Source organism: Seriola lalandi, unplaced genomic scaffold, assembly GCF_002814215.2.
Source record: "Seriola lalandi dorsalis isolate HSWRI2012SDOR001 ecotype SW California unplaced genomic scaffold, Sedor1 jcf7180002054246, whole genome shotgun sequence".
Lineage (NCBI taxonomy): Eukaryota > Metazoa > Chordata > Actinopteri > Carangiformes > Carangidae > Seriola > Seriola lalandi.
In genome coordinates this window covers 157,839-182,307 of record NW_019524799.1, presented here as the reverse complement: position 1 = coordinate 182,307, position 24,469 = coordinate 157,839, and the positions used below count along the sequence as shown (strand labels likewise).

The 24,469-nt window shown below is 41.4% G+C and overlaps 1 protein-coding gene across 2 annotated transcripts in view; it reads left to right on the top strand.

The window, feature by feature from the left end:
- cacna2d2a (calcium channel, voltage-dependent, alpha 2/delta subunit 2a) overlaps positions 1 to 24,469 on the top strand; it is a 140,428-nt gene that overhangs the window by 25,760 nt on the left and 90,199 nt on the right. For both annotated transcript variants that reach the window (XM_087173517.1, XM_023404537.2), the window contains exon 3: positions 13,393 to 13,509. In XM_087173517.1, coding sequence (XP_087029643.1) covers positions 13,393 to 13,509 — 117 coding nt within the window. The remainder of the gene's footprint in view (positions 1 to 13,392; positions 13,510 to 24,469) is intronic.

The following is a 24,469-nucleotide window of genomic DNA, read 5'->3' as shown; positions in this document are numbered from 1 at the left end:
ATACACAGTTTTCTGTAGCCATTAATCTTGTCACCCATTGAGAGTCCTGATCCCTGTTGCCCATGCACTCTTAATGCCACACTTTAGTTTTGATGTGAATATCCACCAGAAGCCTGCTTCAAAACACGGGAATGTGATCGATTGGATCTGCATTTTGAAAATGTATAGTTTAAGCTACTTCTTATTTTTTCTGCTATTAATTATGTGTGTACTGCAAGATTAATTGCTAATGTAAGGATGAAAACAATAGACTGGACTTCAGCTTGAGCTTGGCTGAGGTGTCAGTCTCATTCTCTCATTCAAGTTGTTGAAGTTGTAGTTTTTGGTGCTGCTGTGTTGGATTGGGTTTAACTGTCGGTTGATCCTGTTATTTTGTCCAATTGTGTATATTTTTTGCACAAAAAAGAGAGAGACATTACTAATCATTTGTTTTTTATCAGTTGTATTGTAATATGAGTCCAGTCCAGTGTTGACACATACTGGCAATAGATGTCAGACATGGGAGCAAAAGTTTTTTTTTTTTTTTTAGTATGAATTGTGTATCATCAGTTAAGTGCTCAGTTTAAGTGTTGAAGTGTCTGGAAAATAAATGACCAAAAGTAGCGTCGGGCTCATGTAGCCTAAAGGTGTAGAGGAGTGAGCTTTTGAAAAAACACAGGTGCTCAGGTTTTTAAAAAAATGTTTTATTTGTTTTTGATTGCTGACTTTTGTAATTTGTTAGTCGACTGAAATAAGTCCAGTTATATTATATATTGTGCTGCTGAAGTGTGTTTTTTCTATCCATTTGCGGGTGTTGGTGTGGTCCGAGCTCACAATTTTATTAAGGCCGCGGTTGCTGATGTGGGGGTGCCCAGTGAAATGGTTAAGCCCTGGCTCGCTTTCTACAGTGCAGAATGGGTAGGCATTAATCTGGCCCAGCTGGACAGAGGGAAATTAATGATCATTTACACTGACGACATAATCAGGCTTCACGCTGTCCTCCGATACTAAATTGCTTCTTTTGTTCCACAAGATCTCTGTCTTTCTCTCTCCATCTCTCTCTGTCATTGTCTTCCTCTTTCTCCCTTGCTCTCAACTCTCTCTCGCTTTCTTTCTTTTTCTTTTTTTTCCCAGGTCGTTCTCTGTTATCGGTCATTAAGTGCTGCGTTTCCATGGAAACAGCCAGTTTGGCAGAAATTGGCATGCTGTAAAAGCGGCCCTGTGATGTTCAATATGGAGAGCTATCTTCTTTCCACTGAGAGCTTGTCCAGTTTAGTGTGTCGCTGCAAACCTGTTAGGGCTGCGAGTTGTGCTGCAGAGCCTGGAGGTTTAGAGGGGGAGGATGGAGAAGGATGGAGCCGACTCCGAAGTCTCTCAGCAGGGGGTAGATATGGAAGGTTGTTGAGGGCGCACCCCCACCCTCACAAAGGCACGCACATGGCACGCTGAAGACGTCCCCGCCGTCCCTTATCTCTCTACCGGGGTTTGTGTAGATGTTCCTTTAATGCCGTCACTTCTAAGAGCAGTGACCCTGTTGGCAGGTTACATGGGGGGCTGTCTGTGTGTAATTAGGCTGTGCTCTGTGTGTAATGACTTAGCATGGAGCCGCTCTCTATCAGGCCCAGCAGACAGCCACTGTTAGTGTTAGACAGTGGGGAGGAGGGAGGACGGGGTTCGGCCATCACCAAGGGCAAGGCTATAGGGCGTTTCAGCAGCCTCATCTCTCAGAGGAGAGGTTAAATTGAGTTCCTGAGTCAGTGAAAATCCCCCTATCGCTTATCGAAGGCAAGAGGGTTAAATATTCAGTCTGGGAGGTTTGAAATGTAATCTGCACTGTGAGTTTAAATTGTCTTTGGATTCCTCCCTCTCTGCTCTGTTCTGCCTGTGGTAAGACAGAGATAAGTGGGCCAGAACAAAATGGCTGTCATAGCGACTGTCACTCAGGTATGTGCCGGGCCTGCAGAGTCGAACGTAAAACTCAACTTGCCAAGTAATACAGTATGTTGAACTTGAATCCTGTTTAAAGAAATGTTATCTCTGAAATAGATTGGGGAACTATTTCAAAGTAGGGCCGAATGATATGCAAAAAGAAGAAATCGTTTTGTGATTATTTTGCAATATGAGTCACAATTTTATTCGAAGACACATGTTCCTTTACATCTGGAGAACATGATTTGATTTCTGATCCACTTCAAAGCTGACATCTAGAGACTGTGTGATTCTGTCTTTTGAACATGTTCACTGCAAAAAACAATCATCTCTACTAGCTAATTGATCTCAGATTTGAACATCCGCACCTTTTTCTTCTTTCTGAAATATTCTTTTAAAACAAGAATTAATGTGCCGGATGCAAGAATTACAGTTTAGGTGACTGACTGGGTTGACCGTTAATCATAAGGTTGGTGGTCCACCTCCCGAGCTCCACCTGGCCCCATTTTGAAGTGTTTATGAGCAACATTTGAAACCCCAAATTACTCCTGGTACTTAAAAAAACAGTGGTAATTGCTTTGCACCAAAGCTGATTGTAATTTAGAATCATGAAAATTACACTGATCTTGGACAAGTTAATTTAGATTTAAAACACATTGAAATAATCAACCCACATTATGGGATATATTATATTTTCGCTGTCTTTAAGAAAAGGACTCGGTAATAAATAAAATTCTTTGATGAGGATTTTTTTTCCAGCATTTAGCTGTGTTGAACAAAGTCTGTATGTCTGGATAATGAGCACTGTATTACACTGCTTTGCATCCTAAGCACGCTTTTTTCACCCATTTGAATTATATAATATCACCTCATTGACCTCTGCTGCTCTTATACCGCTATGAAGTCTATTCTACAAATTATGGCTGATCCACACTCGACTCACAAAGGCTCTGCAAGTTGCTTACTCTCAGCTCATTATCCATTCCATATTTACTGATGTTTTACAGGAGAGAACGTAGCAGGGGAGATTTAAGATGACTTGTCTTATTTCCAGAGTTTACAGGAGCAGTAAGGCTGCCAGGGGAAGCAGTAAGTTTTTAATATATACAGCGTAACACTGTAGCAACCGAAAGACCAAAACAGTTTAGGGTTAAAATCTAGATGCTAAAGCTTGGCAGAGGTGGTCAGAGATGTGTGGAGCAGCGGTTTATGCAGTGTGGGACAGATTTAGCATCTGTGTTAAAGATGTTGAGAGGATAAGAACCGCAGAGGAGGACAGACAGATGGCGCGAAAGAGCAGCGGGGCCTATACTCTCTGGCACGGATGACCTAGGACCAACAGTAGCATGAACAGTGAGCTGCAAACCAAAAATAATGCAATTGGACATTAATTACTTGAAAACTTAATGAACCAAAAACACCATATTTACTTTAATGTAGAGGATGTACGATACATATGCTTTTGATGGGGTGGGTTAGTTCTATTCAGAGTGCATTCAGTCTTTTATTGAATTGAAAAAAATTGTAGAGAGCCCTGGATGAGATAGTGTTTCGTTAGTCATTTGTATCAATAGACTGAAACAAGCCAAGCCCGCAGTTCGACTGATGGGCAGGTGCCAGGCTTCATCAGTGGCGTGGAAGTGGTGCAGTAATTATTCAAATGAGGAGGATGTGGAGGAGACGCCACAGAGAGAGAAACCTCCTGGGGCTCTGTCTCCTCAGCAAGAGGACCTCCACGGCCCACTCAAATATATACACACACACGCATACACACGCACACTCACACGCACACACACACACAGAAAAACACTACCATGCAAAACACAAATTCACGCACATACCAAAACATAATGTGCACACTTTCACACATTAGAAGTCTTTTAGAAACAGAAACAAGGGGCACACATGCCCCAAGAAATAATGTACATGCCCACACATGCGCGCGCACGCACACACACACACACACACACACACACACTCACACTTACGTTCACACAGATGCACACCCCTCACGTGTTATTTTGCTGCTGCTGTGAGTTAATGTGATGGGATGGGAGATGAAATTTGGATGATTGTATGTTTGATATACAGAACCCCCTGTCTGAGACGCTGCTGTAACAATATGCAGGCAGTTTTAGAGCTACATGGAGTATTGAATGGAAGGGTGGAGATGGGGAGGGGGTAGAAAAAGTCAAGAAAATAAGAGAAATAGTGAAGGGAAGAATTATAGGGAGGATATTTTTGCGGCTGTCTATTTGAGAAAACCTAGTGGATGGGAAAAACAATTCCCTACCATCAGCAAGTTAATAAAAGGGCTGCAGTTTATCTCTGTCTCAAAGACAAATACCCTGACTGAGGATGGAAGGGAGGAGAGGAGCAGGCTGGGGTGGGGGTGAGGGGGCTGTCCCACATTTCTTTTTGTCCTTCCCTGCTCCAACAAGTCACTTACTATGAATCCTTCTGTCTGATAGTTGCCAACTGGTTGGCGCCTGCACCCAGCAAGTCCTGCTGGATCCTGCGATCACACACCACTTCTGCATGACCCTATGGTTCTGCTGACAGGGCTAATTAATGAATAAATACAAAACCGGGCAGTTAAAAGATCGCTGTGGGCTCCATCTGTCCAGCTGGTCTTGTTTGCCTGTTGGTATGTGCCGTCTGTGGCTTGGCATAGTGAATATCCTCTCTCATACGCTTTCATACTGGCGTGCTCTATCTGCTTGGAGAATATGTTTTGTTTTGTTTTTTTTTGTTTTTTTTATCTGCTCATTTGGGAGCAGAAATACATCAATTATAATGTAAAACACTGTGTTAAAGGTCACTTTACTAAGGATCTTGATTGTGTGTTGATTAGTGAAGGTGCACTACAATGATGAATCAGTTATGGCACTGAATAATGAATCCGAAAGCTATGGCAATCACTAAAATTACAGGCACTTTAGCGGGCCCAAGATCTTGTAAAATGTGACAAAAGGGAGCTCTGGATGAAGATGATAACTGGATCACTCAGGATGCTGATGAGATGCAATGAAGCAGTGAACACAACAAGTTTAAATACACTGATGACATTTGAAAGAGACTATACAGTAACTGCAGGTGACTGCGCTATTTCAGTGTGGAGATTAGACAAGGTTGAATGTATGAAAAGTCTCTTTGGGGTGTTTGTTCACGTGTGTGTGGTTGTGGTTGTGTGAGTGCTGTTTTTCTTTGTTTAGACCTGTTTGTATCACCAGTTGACAATCCCTCTGATAATGTCACAGAAGCCAATCCACCCTACCTCCTCTCCATGACATCGTTCTGTTTCTTTCTCTCTAATCTCAAACTCTCCCTAAGGGGTGTATGCAAATATTTAGCCCAAGCTTTGTTTTCTTTGATGAGTGCCCGGATGCAGCCTGCTCTGAGTTACTTTCTGTTGGCACTGGCACCCTGTGTTGCCTCTGACACTGTGTTGGAAACATATCAGTTCCTTTTGCTTGGACTGTTACAATACTGGCTTATGAAGTTTGTGATTTTAGGAATATTGTTTTAGAGGTTGCGTAATTATGCAGGAGATATGTGCAAAATGAAGCGGTTTAGCCTTGGATTTCTCAGCTTGTAAATAGCTGTCACTTAACAATTAACAGGATGTTATTAGGTAGTCTGTCTGGCGTGGTTGTGTGAGTATCAACAGACTGTTCGCTAAGCCCCACCCCCCGCAGTCACTGTTGTCTGTTAAGCTTTCCATTTTGGCTTGCACATACTGTATGCGGTTTACACTGACAATGGTGGCAGATTGATCTCCCAAAATTTGTTGTAATTTTTTGAAACAATGAGTCCTTGTTTTCAGACAGAAGTGGACAGAAGCAGTCTTCTCATTTCTAGCTGGCAACCATCGATTTTACTGGCTGAAATAACAACAGATGCTGGTAAATCTTGGCACAATTGGTTGGTTGTAAGTGCCATGTCTGACTAATATTTCCAGCTGACTTGTTTTTAAAGCAGGGATCTTGACAAAAGTGTGCACTCGATGGCTAGATATATGATATTGTTCTGAAAAACTGAGGCAAAAGCTGTAGTTAGCAGACATCACCCAAGACAGTGTTGAGTTTGCCACACAACACTGTCTTGGGTGATGTTGGTCGGGCCTGCTGGAATATAAACTTCCCCAAATCTATTATAGAAGAAGGAATGGTCAAATTGCTGCTGTATTTACTGGAAAAAACAAGAAAAAAGGAAATCTTTAAAATGCAACATGAAAATCAGTCTTCAGAATTTGTCTCATAGAACTATTTATAATGCGGTACCAAGCCCCGGTAGCTATCAAAGCAGGTGGCAGATTAGCTGTACACATGTTGTCCACTGCTGACGCACTCATCTCCCTCTTTTTCTCCTCCGTCTCATTTGGACAGAAAACCTGCCAGAGACCCCAACTTCACAGCAGCAGTCAGTGTGTCAGCCTTTTCTGCGTCTGACTGGTCTCTTCTCTGGAGGCCTCTATTCCTACTGAACTATGAGAGGCTTCTGGTGTGTTGTGTCTTATCGAGCTCCTCTGAGGGGCTGCTGCTCCCTATGTGTTCTCTCTTATTGAACTCTTCCTGGGGCCTGTGGAAGCTGGGTCTGCTCGGCAGAGCCCACTAATATTCCTTAATGATGTGGCATCTGTCTCTGTCAACCTCCGCGCCGCTGCAGCCAGACGCGGCCTATTGTGGCTGACTTCACAGAGAGATAAGCAGTCCTCTCTCTTAGACACAGGCGGAGGGACAATAACATCAACACTACCAAAGAACATCAGTGCTACCAGCGAACATAGTGAAAAAGTCAACAAATACGTCTTTATACAAAGTGACAGAAATCTTTTTCATTTGTTATCATTTTGACTGTTTTGACTTTCTTCTGCTGTGTTTATGACAGGAGGAACATTTTGAAAAATCCTCGATAACACGAGTTGGTATTGGAATTTACTGCAGCATTAACAAGTTTTTTTTTAATTTAATGATGTAACTGGAGCTGAGGAGCAGAGGGACTGACTTGCAAAAACAGTGGACTTCTTTGATGAATGCTGGGAGCCAGCTGAATCTGCACACCACTTTTTAACAGTAATTTTCTGGAGTCTCGCCACCCTCTGTCTTCCCATCTGTGTGTTTACAGTGACACTCAGAGCTTGGCACGCTGGAACCAGTCATCATGGCTAATGATGAGAATGTGAGTGTACGTGACGTGCGTGAGCTGTACAGAGGGCGTGAATGCGATTTTGCGCACGTGTACATTTGCATGTCTCACTGTGTATGTGTGTGTGTGTGTGTGTGTGTGTGTGTGTGTGTGTGTGTGTGTGTGTGTGTGTGTGTGTGTGATTCTCAGTGTGTACTTGAGTGTCCTGTCTGCCAGAGAAAGCATATTGCTGCCGATTGGCATAGTTGCTTCTGTCGTATCCTGTGTGAGCGTTAGCAGCAGAAGGTTCGATTGGCCGTCAGTGGCGCTCTGCAGAGCCACCTCTCCTCTTTTCCTGTGAGAATGACAGCCCTACACAGAAAGCTGTCCAGGCGTCACAGCCTCGAGCCAACAGCAGAACTGATTAACACTGCTAATTTGCTCCACAGCCTTTCCAATCCATGAATTTTCATTCCTCTTTACAAAAATGATGGGCACCACAAAACAGTCACATCCATTTGATCCTTTTTTTGTTTTCCTTTGAACATTTGTACATCATTTTTTAGAAATTGCTGCTTAGAGCTGACATCTCTGTAATGGAAATGGGACTAAAACACACCCATAGTCTCTAAGGATGTCAATCAACTATCCTAATACTTTAAAGTCAATAACCGAAAAAATGTGTGGGTATTTGCTGATATTTGAGACGTGCACTGAGAAGACTGTACTATATACAATGATGGAAGGTAACTGGATACATGTACTCTAAGTACTGAAGCAAATATAATAGAAGGGAAATATGCTTTTTTTACTCCACCACTATGTATTTCTCAGCTGTTGTTTTACATACAAAACATATAATGTTGAGGAATTATTATGATGTCATGAACCACCCAACAGTTTAAAGACCAATTACAATATTAAAGTTCTGCTTCCATTTTAATGCCTTGATAATGAAGATCCAACAATAAAATCATAGAACAATGGCAGGAGTGCATTTTGTTTGCCAATACTTATAGTTATCTTACTTGAGTTTTACTTGAAATAGAGTACTTCACGGATCATTAAGCACTTCTGCCACTGACTCTTTATTCTTATGGAGTTTGTGTACATTGCAACAGTCTAAAACAAATGAATTCAAGCGAATAATTTCAATGAATCAATTAAACCTACTTCTTATCTCCACTGATGCTCAGATGTAGTCGGATAATGTAATTTCTGTACTGTACACTAAAAATCTCAATAGATAGATTTACATTTTTTAAATTAAAAACAAGCTTTTTCTCTTTGTTTTCAGTTATTATTTTTATTTGTATTTTTTATTACAGAACAGTTTCTGCTGTTTATTTTTTTGCAAGTACCTTCAAGAGGCTTACCCCAGCTCAAACACTGCATATGATTATCAGTAAAGTTGCCTGCCAGAGAGCTTGGTTTGTCTCCTGTAGCTGCCCCATTACCTGTGAGCTCTAAAACCCTCAAATATAATTTCAGGCAGGCTGATGTGCTTATGGCCCTTCAGTGATGATGGTCACTCATCTCCAACCTCTAGCTAAAGGGGATTTAAAGCTCCTCAGGCCTATCGTGGCCAGCATTACCATGTGCTGTCTGTCTGCGCCCATTGCTCCTCCAGCCTAATGCTCATTGGCCGGCTGCTTCTCTCTGGGCCGGAGTTCTGTCTGGTTGACAGCACAGCTCAATCTTCTCTCAGAATGGACAGGGACTTCATCTGCCCATTATTGGAGCTTGTAATGGCCAACCTGTCAGAGAGATGAGCACCCTACAGTACAATCTGTCTTTATCTCTGTCTTTTGTATTTTTTATTAGTCCATGTAGTGTGATAAAATTAATAAAACAGGGTTTCCTCAGGCAAACATCCACAATGGTTCACATCCAAAATGGCAGAGAAACTAATACCAGTGCCGTTTATGTGGCAGCACATGATACATAATAGATATAAGTCACTAGAGAAGGGAACAAACTGTGTAGGTGGATACAGTACACTGGTGTCATGCCTGTTTAAACAGAGGAAGCATGCTTCAGCTAAGGTGTATGACACTGATCTTTTATCTGCTAGATTTATGTTAAAGTACCGATGAGCAGGGTGGACAAAATGATCATCACAATAACAGTCAAAGCTTGGAATTTTGATATTGATACTATACGTCATGACATTTTGTGCACTAATTAAAATCAAAACGTTTGCATGGAGTTTTCTGTGTGTGTTTTTACTACTGTATAGAGTAAGTTAAAATGATGTGTTCTACAGAACGCAATTTTTTAAATACAGTTAAGTTAATACAGTGAGTCAGATTTCGATTGACTTCAACAACTTATTAGTAATATAGAATATATTTATAATATAAAATATATTATCAAAATTATGAACCACAAGCACAAAGATATTTGGAGAGATGATAAAGGGTAATATCAAATTATCGTCCAGCCCTCTGTGGTTTTATTTTCTCTCCTCTGGCGAGCAACAGAATGCGTTTTGTGCAACAGAGTCCATACAGACCAAAAAGGGTTAAGGTGTAACCTGTCATTTTTTGCCTGGACCCACCATTGATATTGTAGGAGTCCAGTTTAATAATTCTTCTGCTTTTGTTTGTGACCAGGTTGCTGGTATGAGTGTATTGGTATTACCAACTGAGTGTGTGTTGCAGCAGCAGCTAATTTTCATACATGTTGGACCACAATGACAGTGGTTGACTTAATTTCTCAATGGTTTGCTGGCTCTGTGCTTTGAGGAGGTAATTAAGCAGTGCATTTTCCAATGAGGCGGTTTGATGAGTATAGCAGCAGAGACTACGCAATTATACAGTACACGGGAATCATTTTAAATCCCTAAATACTGTACAGAATGAGAATTCAGGACAAATAATGGAAGTTGCATCAGAAATTTTTTTTTTCCCCCTGAAGAATATATTTTTTACTGGATTCACAAAAACAAAAAAAGGACCTTACTGTGTAGTATAAGAGGTATGAAAATATTTTTTGGAATCCCCACATGAAGCAATATGAGTCTTATTGATTTCTCGCTTTGTCTTTGGTGGTTTTTCTTTTTTTGTTGTTGTTTCTAAGCTCTGAGTAGAGAGGGCTCTGTCTGTAACGCCATGAATCTTCCAGAGAAAGGGGCAGACCCCGGGAGCACTACCACATATTAAGGGAATGAATATTGATTTAAAAACAAATTTGACATGGTGTTTAAATCGACTTGAAAAATGCATTGCAGTCAGAGGTTTATAGTCTGTCAATGAAGCGGAGAAAACTTCGCTCTTGTTTTATGGTTTAATAAGATTCCATTAATGGCTTCTTCCATCGGTGCTTATGCTATATACATTTTGTGGTGGCGGAGTGGGCCTGTCCCCGCTGATAAAAATAAAAATCCTCGAGGAAACACTGTCCACCACTGTCCCTGTGAAACGGTGTGTGTGTTTGTGTGTGTGTGTGTGTGTGTGTGTGTGTGTATATATGTGCAAGTGTGTGTGGTATGTGATGTATGGATGCGTGTGCAAATACTCACTTATGGGTCTCAGGTCTGACGACTGCCTCATTTACAATTGAGGGATAATCAAATTTTTTGTGCGTGCGTTTTGCCGTCTAATTACTTTTTCAGGATGAGGAGCTGAAGCCCAAAATGGCATAAACCAAACAAATATATATATATATAGTTGCGTTATGACACAATCTGCAGATTTCACCTTCACATTCCACTTTGAGAAGTAGTTTTAAGTGTTGTTTGAAACTAAGCAGGATCCCTGATCCCTCAGAGAGCAGCCAAAATAAGACACCAGGCAATCTCACCAGAGTGCTTGGTTGGCATGGTCTGAGCTTCTGGGGCCAGGTTCGCCTGCTCAGTGGGCCAGTCGAAGGAAACTGCCTCTGGCTGCCTGCCCAGCTTTCAGCACGACAGAGACGGATCATATGGACGCCAGTGTTTTCCTTTCCTAATTGCTGCACATCAACACATCAATCCCACAGTCCTGATATTTCATAACAGCACAAGAGATACTTTGAAAATGTCAAAAGAAATGTGAAAATGTTTGGTTGGTAAACATTCAGTCAGGACACCCCGGGATCAGGCGATGTGCTGATTGCAGTCATGTCTGATCTAATTGATATGTATGCTGTAGTGTGTGGGGATCAGCAATTGAATCTCAAACACCACAGTTAGTCACTGAAACCCAATGCCACAATAGCTTAGTTTAATTGATTCATAACCTGAATAACAAACAATATAACAAACAATGGCTTGCTCCCTGTTAACAGCGCCAACTGATCAGCCCACAAAATGGAGGTTCCCTGCAAGAGACTGGCCAAGCTGCAGTGTTGCAAATACTCACTTCCAGTTTGCTGGGCAAAATGTACAGACCCCACCCAGACTGTTTTCAGCTGTTTGGATTGAAGAAGTTTCCAGATGTTTTTTTTAATTTTTTATTATTATTCCTGTCGAGACAGGTCTTAAGTCTTGTACCATAACGTGGTGTGTGGTGCAGTGCTGCTGTTCTGTTGTCAAATAGTGTTGTCAGTGTCTCATTCTTACAGACACACTGAATAAAATCAAAAACAAGTAGAGTGTGTCCCCAGCTTTACTGGTTGTTTAATGACACATAAGAAAACATTGTTTCGCTGAGAGATCTTGTCTTTTGTTTTCCTTATTTTGTCTTTTGTATTCCTTATATTAACAGCTTATTCCTGAAGCTCCAGTATAGATGGCACATCGTGCACACAAATGAACAAATGAAAAGCATCAGGTTTGACGATATAAAGAAAAAGAAGCATCTCTAAATTTGATACGTTTGACCACTATACCTTTTTCACAGGGATGTGTTACAGCCTTTCTCTCAAACTGTGATTGTGTCCGTTGTTTTTCATTACAAAGAGTTCTTTTCTTTGTGATGTAACAGACTGCTGTTAATGAAACCAATCTCAGGCTAAGAAAACAACATGAACCTGAAACACCGTCTTTGAAGATTCTTATTTCTAACAACCCGCTCGCTACAAACCTGCACTGAAATCCCTGCACTAGCAAACTCTTTTAGAAGAGATATCACGATTTTCTAATAAATTTTCAAGATGTCTTCTTTTTTTTTTTTTTTATATTTAATGACATGTCTCCTAAATGTCCTCCCACCAGAGTCTCAAGATCCATCAAATTTAATCACTGACTACACCTAAAACAAGTATGACATCTTTTGTTCAGGCTGCTGTGGCTTCAGATTTATTTTTTTTTATCTGGAGACTCAAACTAAAGCTTCAAACTCCAAAAATGCAGCGTATCCTTATTCATCAATAGGTCATCATAAAGGGTGTAATTATTTGATTGATGGATAGAAGTCAGTTTCTAGTAAATAAAAGTAAAGCCAACTAAACTAGACACACAGCATAAGTACATGTAGTATTTCAGCTTTGCACTTCAGACTAAAGAAGATCCTAATTGCTTTGAAATATTCAACAAAAGGCTTTTCCCGCTTTTCCTTAACTGTAAAAAAAATGGTTGTATGGTGTGAAAGTGGGTCTTGCAATGTCTTAGGGCAGCAGGATAAGTAGTAATCCGTCGGGCAGTGCTCTGTTGTAGACTACAGATCCTATAGAGAGCGCCGGCCGCTGAGTCAGCCACAGTTCCTCCAGGGGTAGCAGACTAATCTCCCAATACTGTCTACCTCCAACCTTTCAGTGGTCCAAGTATCCGTCGTTCTACCTCTGGTTGCCCCTCCTTTCCAAGCATCCCAGTCCCCTGCAGCATCCCAAATCCGTTTTTCTTACTTGTTTTATAGGGTTTGCAAAGTCTGAGTCTGTTTAATGGGTCTTACTGCTGTTATTCTGTGTAATGCCCCAGAAAGAGTGCTTCAAATGCTGCAATTTCCAATGGAAAATGTTGTAATTCCTCTTTTTACTTTGACTAAGGCGTCATTGGTTAAAAAAAATTATGAAGCCTGTTGGGTTTAGGATAGCCCTCAATAACCCATTGGATTGTGTCACAAATATGTTGTCACCAGGCTGTAAATAAGGCTGCTTGTCTTAGTTCCAAAGGAGTTAACATTGTGGAGACACAAGGTGTTCACCCTGCAGTGAGGATCTGCTGGAGTTTGCGTTTATTTAATTTGATCCTGACTGCCAGACTGCAGCGGGCTAGCTAAGTGCTTTGCCATTAAGACTCTGTTCTGTGTTTAATTCTGCTACAGTGCTGAGGCTTATGGGTGTAATGGCAGGCTGCATACCGCCTGCTCTACAGTAAATGTTTACCATCATGTGTTACTACCTTGCGAATAAGCAAATAGCTCCTCTGTGATCCTCTTAATTAATCTAATGGCTCTGGTCACCTGACATTTGATTCCCTGTGTTCTCCATCTGCAGATTTATAATGAGAAGAAGAGCCAGTTTGAAATCAAGAAAAACAACCCCAAGGACTTGGTGGAGAGAGTGGCACGGGACATCTCCAAGCTGCTCAACAGTAAGAGGAAAGCCCTGGAGGTAAGAGGATAATGCTCTACATATCATAACACCTGTGTATAAACTTGCACTGTGCACAGATGCACACGCACACACACACACACACACACATGGTGAATTTGACTTTCCTGAAAAGTCAAGTTTCTGTTGATACAACTAAACGCATTGTGTGTATGTGTGTGTGTGTTTTTCAAATGCCAATATAAAAAGATATATAAAGATACACAAAACACAACGTGAAATTTTAACACAAATTTCATTACAAATCAACACCTCTGCCCTTAAAGGACCAGTATGGGATTTAGTGGCATCTAGTGGTGAGGTTGCAGATTGCAACCAACTGAATAACCCTCCCCTCACATCTCCCTTTCCAAGCATGTAGGACAACCTACAGTGGCCTTCAGGTGACGTACAAACGCGATAAACCCTCTCTAGAGCCAGTGTTTGGTTTGTCCTTTCTGGGCTACCGTAGAAACATGGCGGTGCAGCATAGCGAGCCCCCTATGTATACATGACAGGTTCATTCTAAGCTAATAAAATACAACATTTCTTAGCTTCAGGTGGTTATACACTACTGAAAACATAATTAATGAATATTCTATTTCTACCAATAATAATGGCAGAAAAGGACTAAGTGGAATTTTTTCTTTTATTTCCAAGACACGTTAGAAGACTCTTCCACCTCCGGTTCACTTGAGGACAATGAGACCGTAAATAATCAAAATAATTCCAAACAACTGGCAGGAACATTTGTCAAAAGTATAATTATCTATAACTGAACACTTTTTTCTGCACGCTTTAAAATTGGCCATCATCTTAATATTTTTCCCTTTGCAATCATCCAGCTCTTCTCTACTTTGTAGTATATATTTATTTACACTGTAATGTATTGAGCTCCCTTTCCATGTGGATAAAAAACTGGATGATGCAGGGATATCAACTTCATTCCTTCAATTTGAACCATTGTTTTTGTTGAACTAGAATTTGAAGCTGATTATATTTTGTCAGTGACAAAAAAGGGAGATAATTATCTTAATAATTTTTACGTTTTTTTTTGTTCAGTAGTGGCAGCGTATTTTCTGAAAGATAGTTATTTAGTCTGTGAGAAGACGGGTTATTTCAGGGGTTATCATTTCAGTGTCCTGCTTTTGGGGATTGACATTTTAATTATTCCCACTGTTCTGCTCAGACAGTCCTGTGATTAGTTAAAATTTTGTTTTGCTCTCACAGTCGGGGAACCTCTAACCTCTCAGGGAAGGGGAGGGGAGTGGGAGTGGGGAGGAGGTTCAAAGATGAGTGGAGTGACAAGGAGGGAAATGAGAAAAGCGTACACAATCAATAAAGTAAAGGAGCATTCGTGCTAATTCTGAAAAATTGGATTTTAAAATCAAAATGTTGCTGTCCCATGTTTAGGAGTCTGTCTCTCTGAGCATAAATAAGTTTTGCTCAAATCGTCTTCACACTTAAAATTATGACATGTTGAGAGCTTATAATTCTGAAATTACCTGATTAGAATTCCTATTATTTGCTATTTAAAGCTTAAATTGTCCTTTTTTTTCATCTCAATGGCGGGTAGGCAGTCCTTTTAATCAGTTTGGTGATTCTCATCATCTCCACCCACATGTACACGTACCGTGGAGCCACACGCTCATCTGTGCACAAACACTGATTCTTTTTAATCACTGTGATCTTCCTCATCATATGGTGCAGAAACTACACACACTCGTACGTTCACAAACACACACACACTCAATACACTGAAATTAGAAAAGCTATGGTATGTGCATTCACAACCCTCTCGCGTGTTCTAACGCACACTGAGTTTTCAGTTTATACGCATGTAAGGGTTTCATCTGTGTGTGTGTGTGTGTGTATGTGTATGTGTGTGAGTACGTGGAAGGTATAATTTGAATTTCATCCATGTGGCACCTCATTTATGGAGGGGGTGTTTCGAGGGACTGTCCACTTTCCTTCCCTCTGTTTCTGCCCAGATATGCTCACTCAAGGCGAAAGCATGGACATTTTTTCACGACCGAAGCCTTTAAAAAAGGGACAGAAGTGTATATCTTTCAAGAGCATGAGGTCTTGCGGGATGAGGCACGTTCATGCCAAGGAGCAGAAGTCTCTCAAAGGCACGGTTAATTCTACAGCTTGGACCCTGAAAGGGGAGAAGGTGTTACTGTTCGTCTCCCGTGGTCATGTGTAGGATTAGATTTGGGAGAGCATTGACCCTCCAACCCCGTTTTTTTTTTTTTGTGGGAGGCTGTACTTATATCCCCACCTTCACCACTTCCACCTCTCTCAACACACACACACACACACGCACACACACACACACACACACACACACACACACACACACACAAACACACCACAACCCTCCCCCTAACCTCCACAGGCCACACTGTCACCTCACATCCTGTCTGGGATATTCACTCAGGAGGGAGGAAATGAGGTGAAAAAAGAGAAGGGCTGGAATGAGAATGTCTCCCTGGGGCGTGGAAAAATCAAGAAAATGATGTTCAGAAATTCATAGATTTAAAAATGAGCAGCAAGCGGGAGGGAAGGAGAGAGGGAGCAGAAGGGTGGAGGGGGGTAGAGGGAGGTAGAGAAAGAGTTTGGGGGAAAAAAATCAAAAGAAGAGAGCAGGTTGGGCAGAAGAGAATCGAATGATAAAATTGCAAAAGGGAACAAGCAATGCAAATAAATAGGGAGTCATTATGTCATTATAGAACAAAAACCTTAACAAAAAAGTATGCAACAAGTTGATATGTTTCATTTTGCTAGGTTATGTCTTTTTTTCCTGACTAAAACTAAAAATTCAAGACCGTAAGCGAATAAATTCATGTGGACTTAGTATTCACACAGGGAGAAAAAAAGCCATGTCTTAATGCAGTCAGTAGATAAGAAGGTCTCAAACTCCGCTCAGCGCAGTATTGACAGCGTTTTATATTCCAGCCTGTTTCTACCCCCTGTAATGGTTATTTAGTCCCATATATTCCCTGCCACACATTTAAAGAATAGGAAATGTATGTGTGCGTATGTGTGCACGGGCGTGTGTACGCACACAGGAAAAAATTATTCTTCTGCAACCTATTTAAATACTGCTTGGGGTGATTCGTTGTAATTCATGTTTATGTTACTAATGAGAAAATACGCATTGACTCTAAATACTCAGTTACTGATATATAATAAGGAAGGAAGCATTTTTCAGTGCCCTGGATTTAGTTGCTTTAACCTTAATTCCTAATTTAGTAATACATCTTAATCATTTAAATACTGTGTTTGTATAGTAAGGAAAGGGATGAAAAAAAAACAACACAAAATCCCATAGGTGAGCATTTATTTGTTTAACTTGCCTGGGCTAACACTGTAGCTGGGATTATTTCTGCCATGAAGAAGATATACTGGTGTCGGGCAACAGTTGGCACCTTAAAGGCACAAAGTCTTTTTGTATCCTGCATTTCAGCTATAGTATCCACATTTGGCATAATTGATACAGAGATGTGTTCTTGTTTTCACGCAGCCACTGCTGAAATAGATAACTATATATCTATAAGATAATTCAAAGTGCAGTGTACTCAATGTTCCTCTAACCCCAAAAAATGGAAGCAACATAAGCTGACTTACTTTTTGTCAAAAGCTTCCCCAGTGTTTACTCTCTCCCTTCCCTTGTCTTAATCCCCTCCACTCCATGTCCCTGTCTGCTCTCCCTTTCTTGCCTCTGGCTTCAGCCATCTTCTCAAACAATGATCTGATTCTACGGTCGGTGCCAGAATTAAAATGTAACACAAACCCTGGTAGGCTGACAGGCTTCCATGTTGCCGCTGGACATTTTATATAAATCTCTTTGTTTTCTGAGGCAGGTTGAAATGTGACTCAGGAAAGCTTCCTCTGATGTTTAAAACTTTAGCTTATTTCAGTGGCCGTGAGAATTGAAGCTGACACCTGGACTCATTTTTATGCTTCCTCACTGGCAACAGTCGTGGCCGGAGGAATTACGTTTCAGGGGCATTATGTTTTCCCCTTCTCATGAATGCAATATCTCAGGAACACCTTGAGGTAATTTCATCTGATTTTGCACGAAAGTTCACTTGGACTAAAAGATGAACTGATTTAGATTTTAGTGGTCAAAGGACAAGGTCACTGTGACCTCACAAAACATGTTTTTGGCCATAACACAAGAATTCTTAAGCTAATTATGACACAATTTAACACAAATGTCTAATAGGATAAAATCTGATGACATTTTATACCCAGATGGGGAGATTGTGACCTTATTTCCTGCAACTTGACTGGTTGGTGAAGCCACATGCAATAATGATAATAATTCTAGTTTTTGTTTGAGAGGTACATGTTCACCATTTTTAGATTAGCTGACTCAGCAGCCAATCAGATAAGAGAATATGAGAATGGTACTGAAATGTTAGCTGCCGTTATACCCATCTTTTGCTTAAGGCACGTTTGAGCAGGATGTGAAAAGATAGAAGAAGAAAGAAGCTCTGGAAATCAAGTTAGCGCTAGCATGAGGCTCAATTGCAAACCCGTTCGCCACGCCCAGCCCTTCACATACATCCTTGATGTGTTCGCTCTCTCAGCTAATGCAGGAATTGGGCGCTTGCTAGCTTGTGTCAGCCATAGCGATGCCATCCCAGCAGCTCATACTAGCTTGATGCCTCGGTGTGGGGGACCAGAACAGCTGTATTGATTGACAGCTGTGAGCTCTGCCCGCTTCAGGCCTTCTCTAATTGGTTAGAGGGGCGAGGCTCATTCAGAAACTTCAGAAGGCTGTGTCTCTGTGCTGCTGCCCGGCTGTTCAATGAGTTGGGGTCACAGAAGCCTTTGATAGCACCTCTCCACACCAAGATATTCTTTGGAGCGTATTTCAGCTGAAACATATTAAAATGAAAGTTACAGACTGTATTTTCGCTTAAAGTATTCAAAATGACGCTTTGATTTATACATCCACACTTTTGAATAATGTCCTACTGATTTACAAGATGTTTCCTGGAGAAAAAAAAAAGTATATCTTGGTGCTCATTATAGAGACAGTGTTCATTTGGTAGACTTTCATTCAATTCATTCCTGTTAATTGCTGGCGTTACCTTGAAAATCTTTTGGTCAGTCCAGTCACTGAAAATGCAAATAAGTGTATGAATAAGCATGCAATTCAACATATGGCAAAGAAAATTTCCAATAATAATTGAATGATAGATTAATATTTACTGAGGTCTAAATTGAGCATTGAGTGTCAACTGTCAAATTTAGAAGATGTCTCTCTCACTGCTATTTCTACCTCGTAATCCTATGATACCTTTGGAACATTCGCCAACTAGTGTCTAAACAAAACAAAACAAAAAATAGGCACAGCATCACTTCCTCTCTAGCCTTGAAAAGAAGAGAATCTATAATGTAATAATAAACATCATGAGATACACTTCCACCAACTTATTCTGGGGCTTATCTGAGATCGTCTTGGCTGGGAGGTTACAGTATACATTGATATGCAGGTAGCAGCTGAGCACTGTTTGTGTGTGTGTGTACTCATTCCCTGCACCAGTATTGTGTCTGCATGTGTTTCTTTGTAGTTGCATTGTGTCTGCCTTTATGTGTGTGCGTGTGTTTATCAGAGCAGCAGGCTCACACCTGAGCGATGCAACAAGAGTGTGTGTCTGACAGGCCTTTTAACCCAGAGCAGACAGAGAGACACAGCCCTCCATGTAACCTGTCATGTGTATAAAGCCAAACAGGTGTGATAGGCCTCCCAGACTGATCTGAGCCCCTCATCCCTTCCTGTGCTCCTCTTTGTGATACTCCGTATGATCACCACAGAGGCCTGAGATCAGTTGGGCCCCTCAGAACCAACTGAGACTGCACAACATCCTGTACGCTGTCAGTCAAAGCCAGGCAGAGTCGAGCTGTCAGTCAGACTGCTGCTGGGATTTTCCAGCCTCGGGGAGGGAAGATGAGGCCACGAGCTACAGACAAAGATCATGTTACATTCTCAACAGCTGCTGCACAGCAAAACTACCATTGTCAAAGCTCTTAAGTTATGATTTCACAGAAGGGCCTGGTGGAATAGAGAGGGGACTAAGGTTGGTCTAATCCAATTACACAGATCTCAATACTATTCCAATACCACTTAACAGGCTGAAGGATGACTGCCTCTGGGCTACTCCCTGCTTGATGGATACACACCAAGCACTCCACTGGGTTGGTTATTGAGATCGTTGCAGGGTCAAATCATGGATACAAGGCAGTTGGGTGAAGGGACGAGGCCTGGTTGAGTAAAATAATAATAACTTTTTTTGATGTTGTCTCTCGTCAAACAGAACATCAATGGCAATATAGCTAATTTTTTTCTCATAACTTAAAAAAAACCTCTTTTTCACTATTTTTCTTATCTGCCTGTCCCTTCGTTTGTCTGTTGCTTTATGAACAGCAATGGACAAGAGTTAGTAGCTTGATCCTTTGCTTTTACATCCCACCATTTCAAACCATTCACTGTGTCAGGATATGTGACATCAAAATTAAAAATCAAATAAGTGTGAAGATTCATTCTTGACTTACAAATAAATGAAATCAAGTGGTGCAGGTTGGCAGATTTCCCCTTGTGTTTCTGGTCTTTATGTTAAGCTAAGCTAACCAGCAGCTAGTTCTAGTTTTACATTGCATACACTGATATGACAGTTGATAAAAATATATTTTTCCACAGTAATCAGAGCCTCTTCTGTGGGTACAGTGAGCAAATCTGGGTTGATGATGCAGTATGTTGTTTTGTTGTGAGAGATTTAAAACTACAAATGGCAAATGACAGGTAGGCCTGTATGATTGGAGGGGAATGGAAGGTGAACTGTAGAAGATGGTGGACAGTAGGCGGGCTTGACGTGTTCAGAAATGACGGATATGTTCTGTGACTTCGCAGTCATGCTGATAGTGATTGTGAGAGATTGCAGGAGAGCTCAGACCGGACACTGTGCAGGGACAGCAAAAGTGTGCTTGACAGAATTAATCAATCAGACTGCGTGGGCCTCCGTCTCCTCCTGACCATGGAAACCAAGACGACACAGCCGGGTCAGGGATGGGGAGGGACGGGCCGCTCCGAGTCATCTGTCATCAAGTTACATCCATTAATAATTGACTGAGACACTGACTCTCACGCGTGGCACGCACAGCCAACATGCATGCTGAAAGGATTGTGAGCGTGCACGTGTCGGCACAGGTGTGAACATTTGGAGCGACTCACTTGTGAACTTTGCGACCTGTTCACACTGAGCTGACCTGCAGTGTACTGATATTTTACATTGTTAGGGAGAATACATCCGAAATACCCCGCCAGCGTTTCCACTAAAGAAATCAGGGGAATTAGAGCAGATGCTGAGCGTTTATCAAACTGTAAGATGGTAGCAGCAGGTTGTCGGTCATGAACTTGCACATGCTTTAGTGGTCAAAAAAAAAACCTCCCGTCAGCAAAGAATTACTGTCACAGAATATCCGACCCTCTTGAACGCTGGAGAATTGGCTGCTTTATATGAAGGAACTTCTTTTTGAGTTCACTCACTGTCTCCTCTGGGGAAGTGTAGCTTTGAAGAAGTGGGGTGAGAATGAACGCCGGGTTGATGAGGTGCTGGCTTCCGAAAATCTATCATGACAAAAAGGGAGGTGAAGCTGCTCACCCTCTTCTTGCTCCAGTGCGTATTTATTAGGATAAGGAGCCATGTTTCAACAAAACTGTCAGAGAAATGTAGCTTTGATCATTTAACAGTTTGATGAATAATGAAAAGGCAGTAACTGTGTTCTTGTTCATTTTAATGATAAGTCATACTTCATACTCTTATTTGTTTATTTTGGGCCAAAAAGCAGCAGCAACAAGAAATCAACAGTTTAATTATTGTTAGTGTTGTAACACTGGGAGTGTAACCACCTCCTTGGAGTTTGTGTTTGATGACTTGAGTCGTCATCCCAGCGAGATCTCAGACGCCTCAGTGACTGGCTTTAATTGAACAGGCATCCGGCACAAATAACCAATTTATAACAGCTAAATTTAGCCCTCAGTCTGTTAAAGGGCCACCAGCCCTAAAAACGAGGCTCCTGCTATCACAGCACTGTGAAGCAGTTGTGAATAGTGAGAGCTGTCACTCGGGTCTGGGTTGGACCTCAGTGGTAGCATATTGCAGTGGAGTGTACTAGAGCCGGAGGATTAGTAAAGTGATACCCTCCTTTGTCTGATTTGGTTCTGGTTACTGATTTCAGTTCAGCTGCTGATGACTCGTTTGAATCCGTTATTTAGTGCTGTTCTGTGTTTTCTGTTGCCCGCAGTGCAGTATATCGATAAATGCCTTTACACATCCTTTAAAAGAGATTTTTAAAAATGTTGCCACGCTTTTCTAAATCACTTGAAACACTTGAATTCTAAGTTTTTGTCATTCCCAACAGCGGCAGTACGACAGCAGCTGGTGCGCCCGCAATGAATTACACCACCGGCAGCAAGTGATTATGTCCCTCCTGTTGGCGTGAAGTGATGACAAATGAAGGAGTTGTCTTCCACTTTGAGAGAGAATGAGATTTCCCTGCAGCCTTGCTCCCCTCACACCTCATTCCGGGGCGACATTTAAGTGAATTTTTACGAGAGTATATGAAAGTGCGTATGCCGTGATCATTATTACCATCAGTTTTAAAGTGGTTTTCTACCATAGCTTATTTTATTAAAGGTATATTTGTATTTTTTATTATTATGTTTGCTTATTTTACTTTACAATAAACACTTAATGTTCAATGAAATTTGCACAGTGTACCTTTATGTCTTTACACCCTTGCAGTTTATTGTCCTCTTCCAACCCATCATCTTTGTGATGTCAGTGGTTAACGTCTAACTTTGCCCTCATCGTAGCATTAAAACTTGATCCACACACTTACTCTTAACCTCCCTCAGGCGCATGGCAAGCCACTCAGTAATAGTGAGCACCCTTCGGTATGGCTTGTGTTCACTTAGGGAGCTTAATGAATTACAAGGGCTTTATAATGAGTGTGTCTGAGTGTGTTGTGGGAAGGTCAGATGGTTTTAATAACTAATGAACCCAATCACCAGTAAGAACTTTAACATGCATAAGACATTTTGTATATGCTGTTGTAGGAGACATAGCTACCTATTACAACCCCAGCCCTCCCACCACCTCAACTGCCACCACCGCAAGAAAGTGAAAAAACTAAATTAAAGAAGAGCCTCTAACAAAGTAATTTGGTTTTCCATTTCCTGTAGGCCTTTGGAGAGGCAGTTATAACTCTCAGGTCCCATCAGGGTAGAACAGAGGAAGTAGGCCGAGCTCTACTTGGGTAAAAATAGAAGAGGAAACTTTACAACTCACAGTGTGCACTGATTGGCAAAAACATAAATTGAATTTTTGTCAATGTAGTTCAGAGAGGCTCCGGGTTCCTGAGGAATACACCAGTTTTACGTACTCTTTTCAAGTTTTGAGCTGTTTCTTCAAACTTTTGTTTTGAAGGATGTAACACTGCAAATGTTTGAAAACCAATAAAAAGTTAATTTGAGATGTTGAAAACAGACCTTTTAAGGGATAACCAGGTTATTACAAATCATATGAATGTATGCATCATATTTAATGTTATGCAAATCTATAGTTATAATCAATAGTTATCCAATAGTTGTGGAGATATTTCACTCAAAACACAAATGCTAATGTTGTGGCTGTGCTAGAGCAAAAAGTCAGGGATCACCAAAGTCATTTGGGTTTGTTCTTTAGGCACCATGAATATATGGTGCCAATAGTTGTTGAGTTATTTCAGTGTGGACCAAATTGGTGGACCAGCTGAAAGACAATCACCATCCCTAAAGCCAAACCACTAGCATGGCTAAAAACTTAATTTATCTTCCATTACCCAAGGACTAGAAGCACTAGTTGGTCCACTTTCTTAGAGATAGACACACTGATTGTGCATATGTACATGGAGGTAGGACACAGACACAGACACAGACACACACACACACACACACACACACACACACACACACACACACACACAACACGTTTACTCACACACACACACACACACACACACACTCACACACACACACTCCAACACGTGCACACACACACTCACACACACTCACACACACTCACACACACACACACACACACCACGCATGCACATGCACGAATCACATATCCCCTCCCATAATCTCCTCCCAAATCCCCTGGCCCCTGTCATTCAGATCTATGAACTTCCATTAGCAACCATCTGTTACAACCTGCAGCAAAGCTATTACGCTTCACGCGCTCACACACCAACACACACACACACACACACACAGATACATATGAATGGACACACTTAACTCACTCAATGTAAGGCCGGCTAACTTCCTCTAAGCCTTGAGAGAATTTGCTGAAGCATCGCCTGTTTAACCTTCAAAGGAGAAGTCACCCGTACGCACCTGCGATAGCGTCACTGTGCTGCTGCCGACCAAAGATGCGTCAGAAGGTCAGCAGCCCTCTTGCACAAGCACACACACAGCCTGACACACAGAATGGGAGGTCACACTCACACACAGAGATAGGTCGCAGCATTGTGTTGTAAAAGCAGATTGTTGTATCTCCAGATTATTCTATCTATAGTATTGGGTCATTCTATCTCTCCCACTGATAAAGGTCACAACATCCCACCCACTGCTTCTTGGCAGCATTTCACATTAGACAAAATGTCAGAACCTGATCTGCTTCATGCCAGTACGCTGCCTCCAGCACTTTTCTTCACATCTTCAATGCACACATTTATTTTAGCTCTGAGTGTACCATTTTCAGCTCCATTTGAATGTTCTGCTTTCCCTTTTTTCCCCTCCTAAACAAATGTCAGTGTACTGCAGAAGATTTGTATTTTTTATTTTTTTGCCGTGTTCCCACCTCACACAAAATCATTCGAGTGACAATATGGGTTGCAGGCAGGAAGTGGGGGTTGGGGGGGG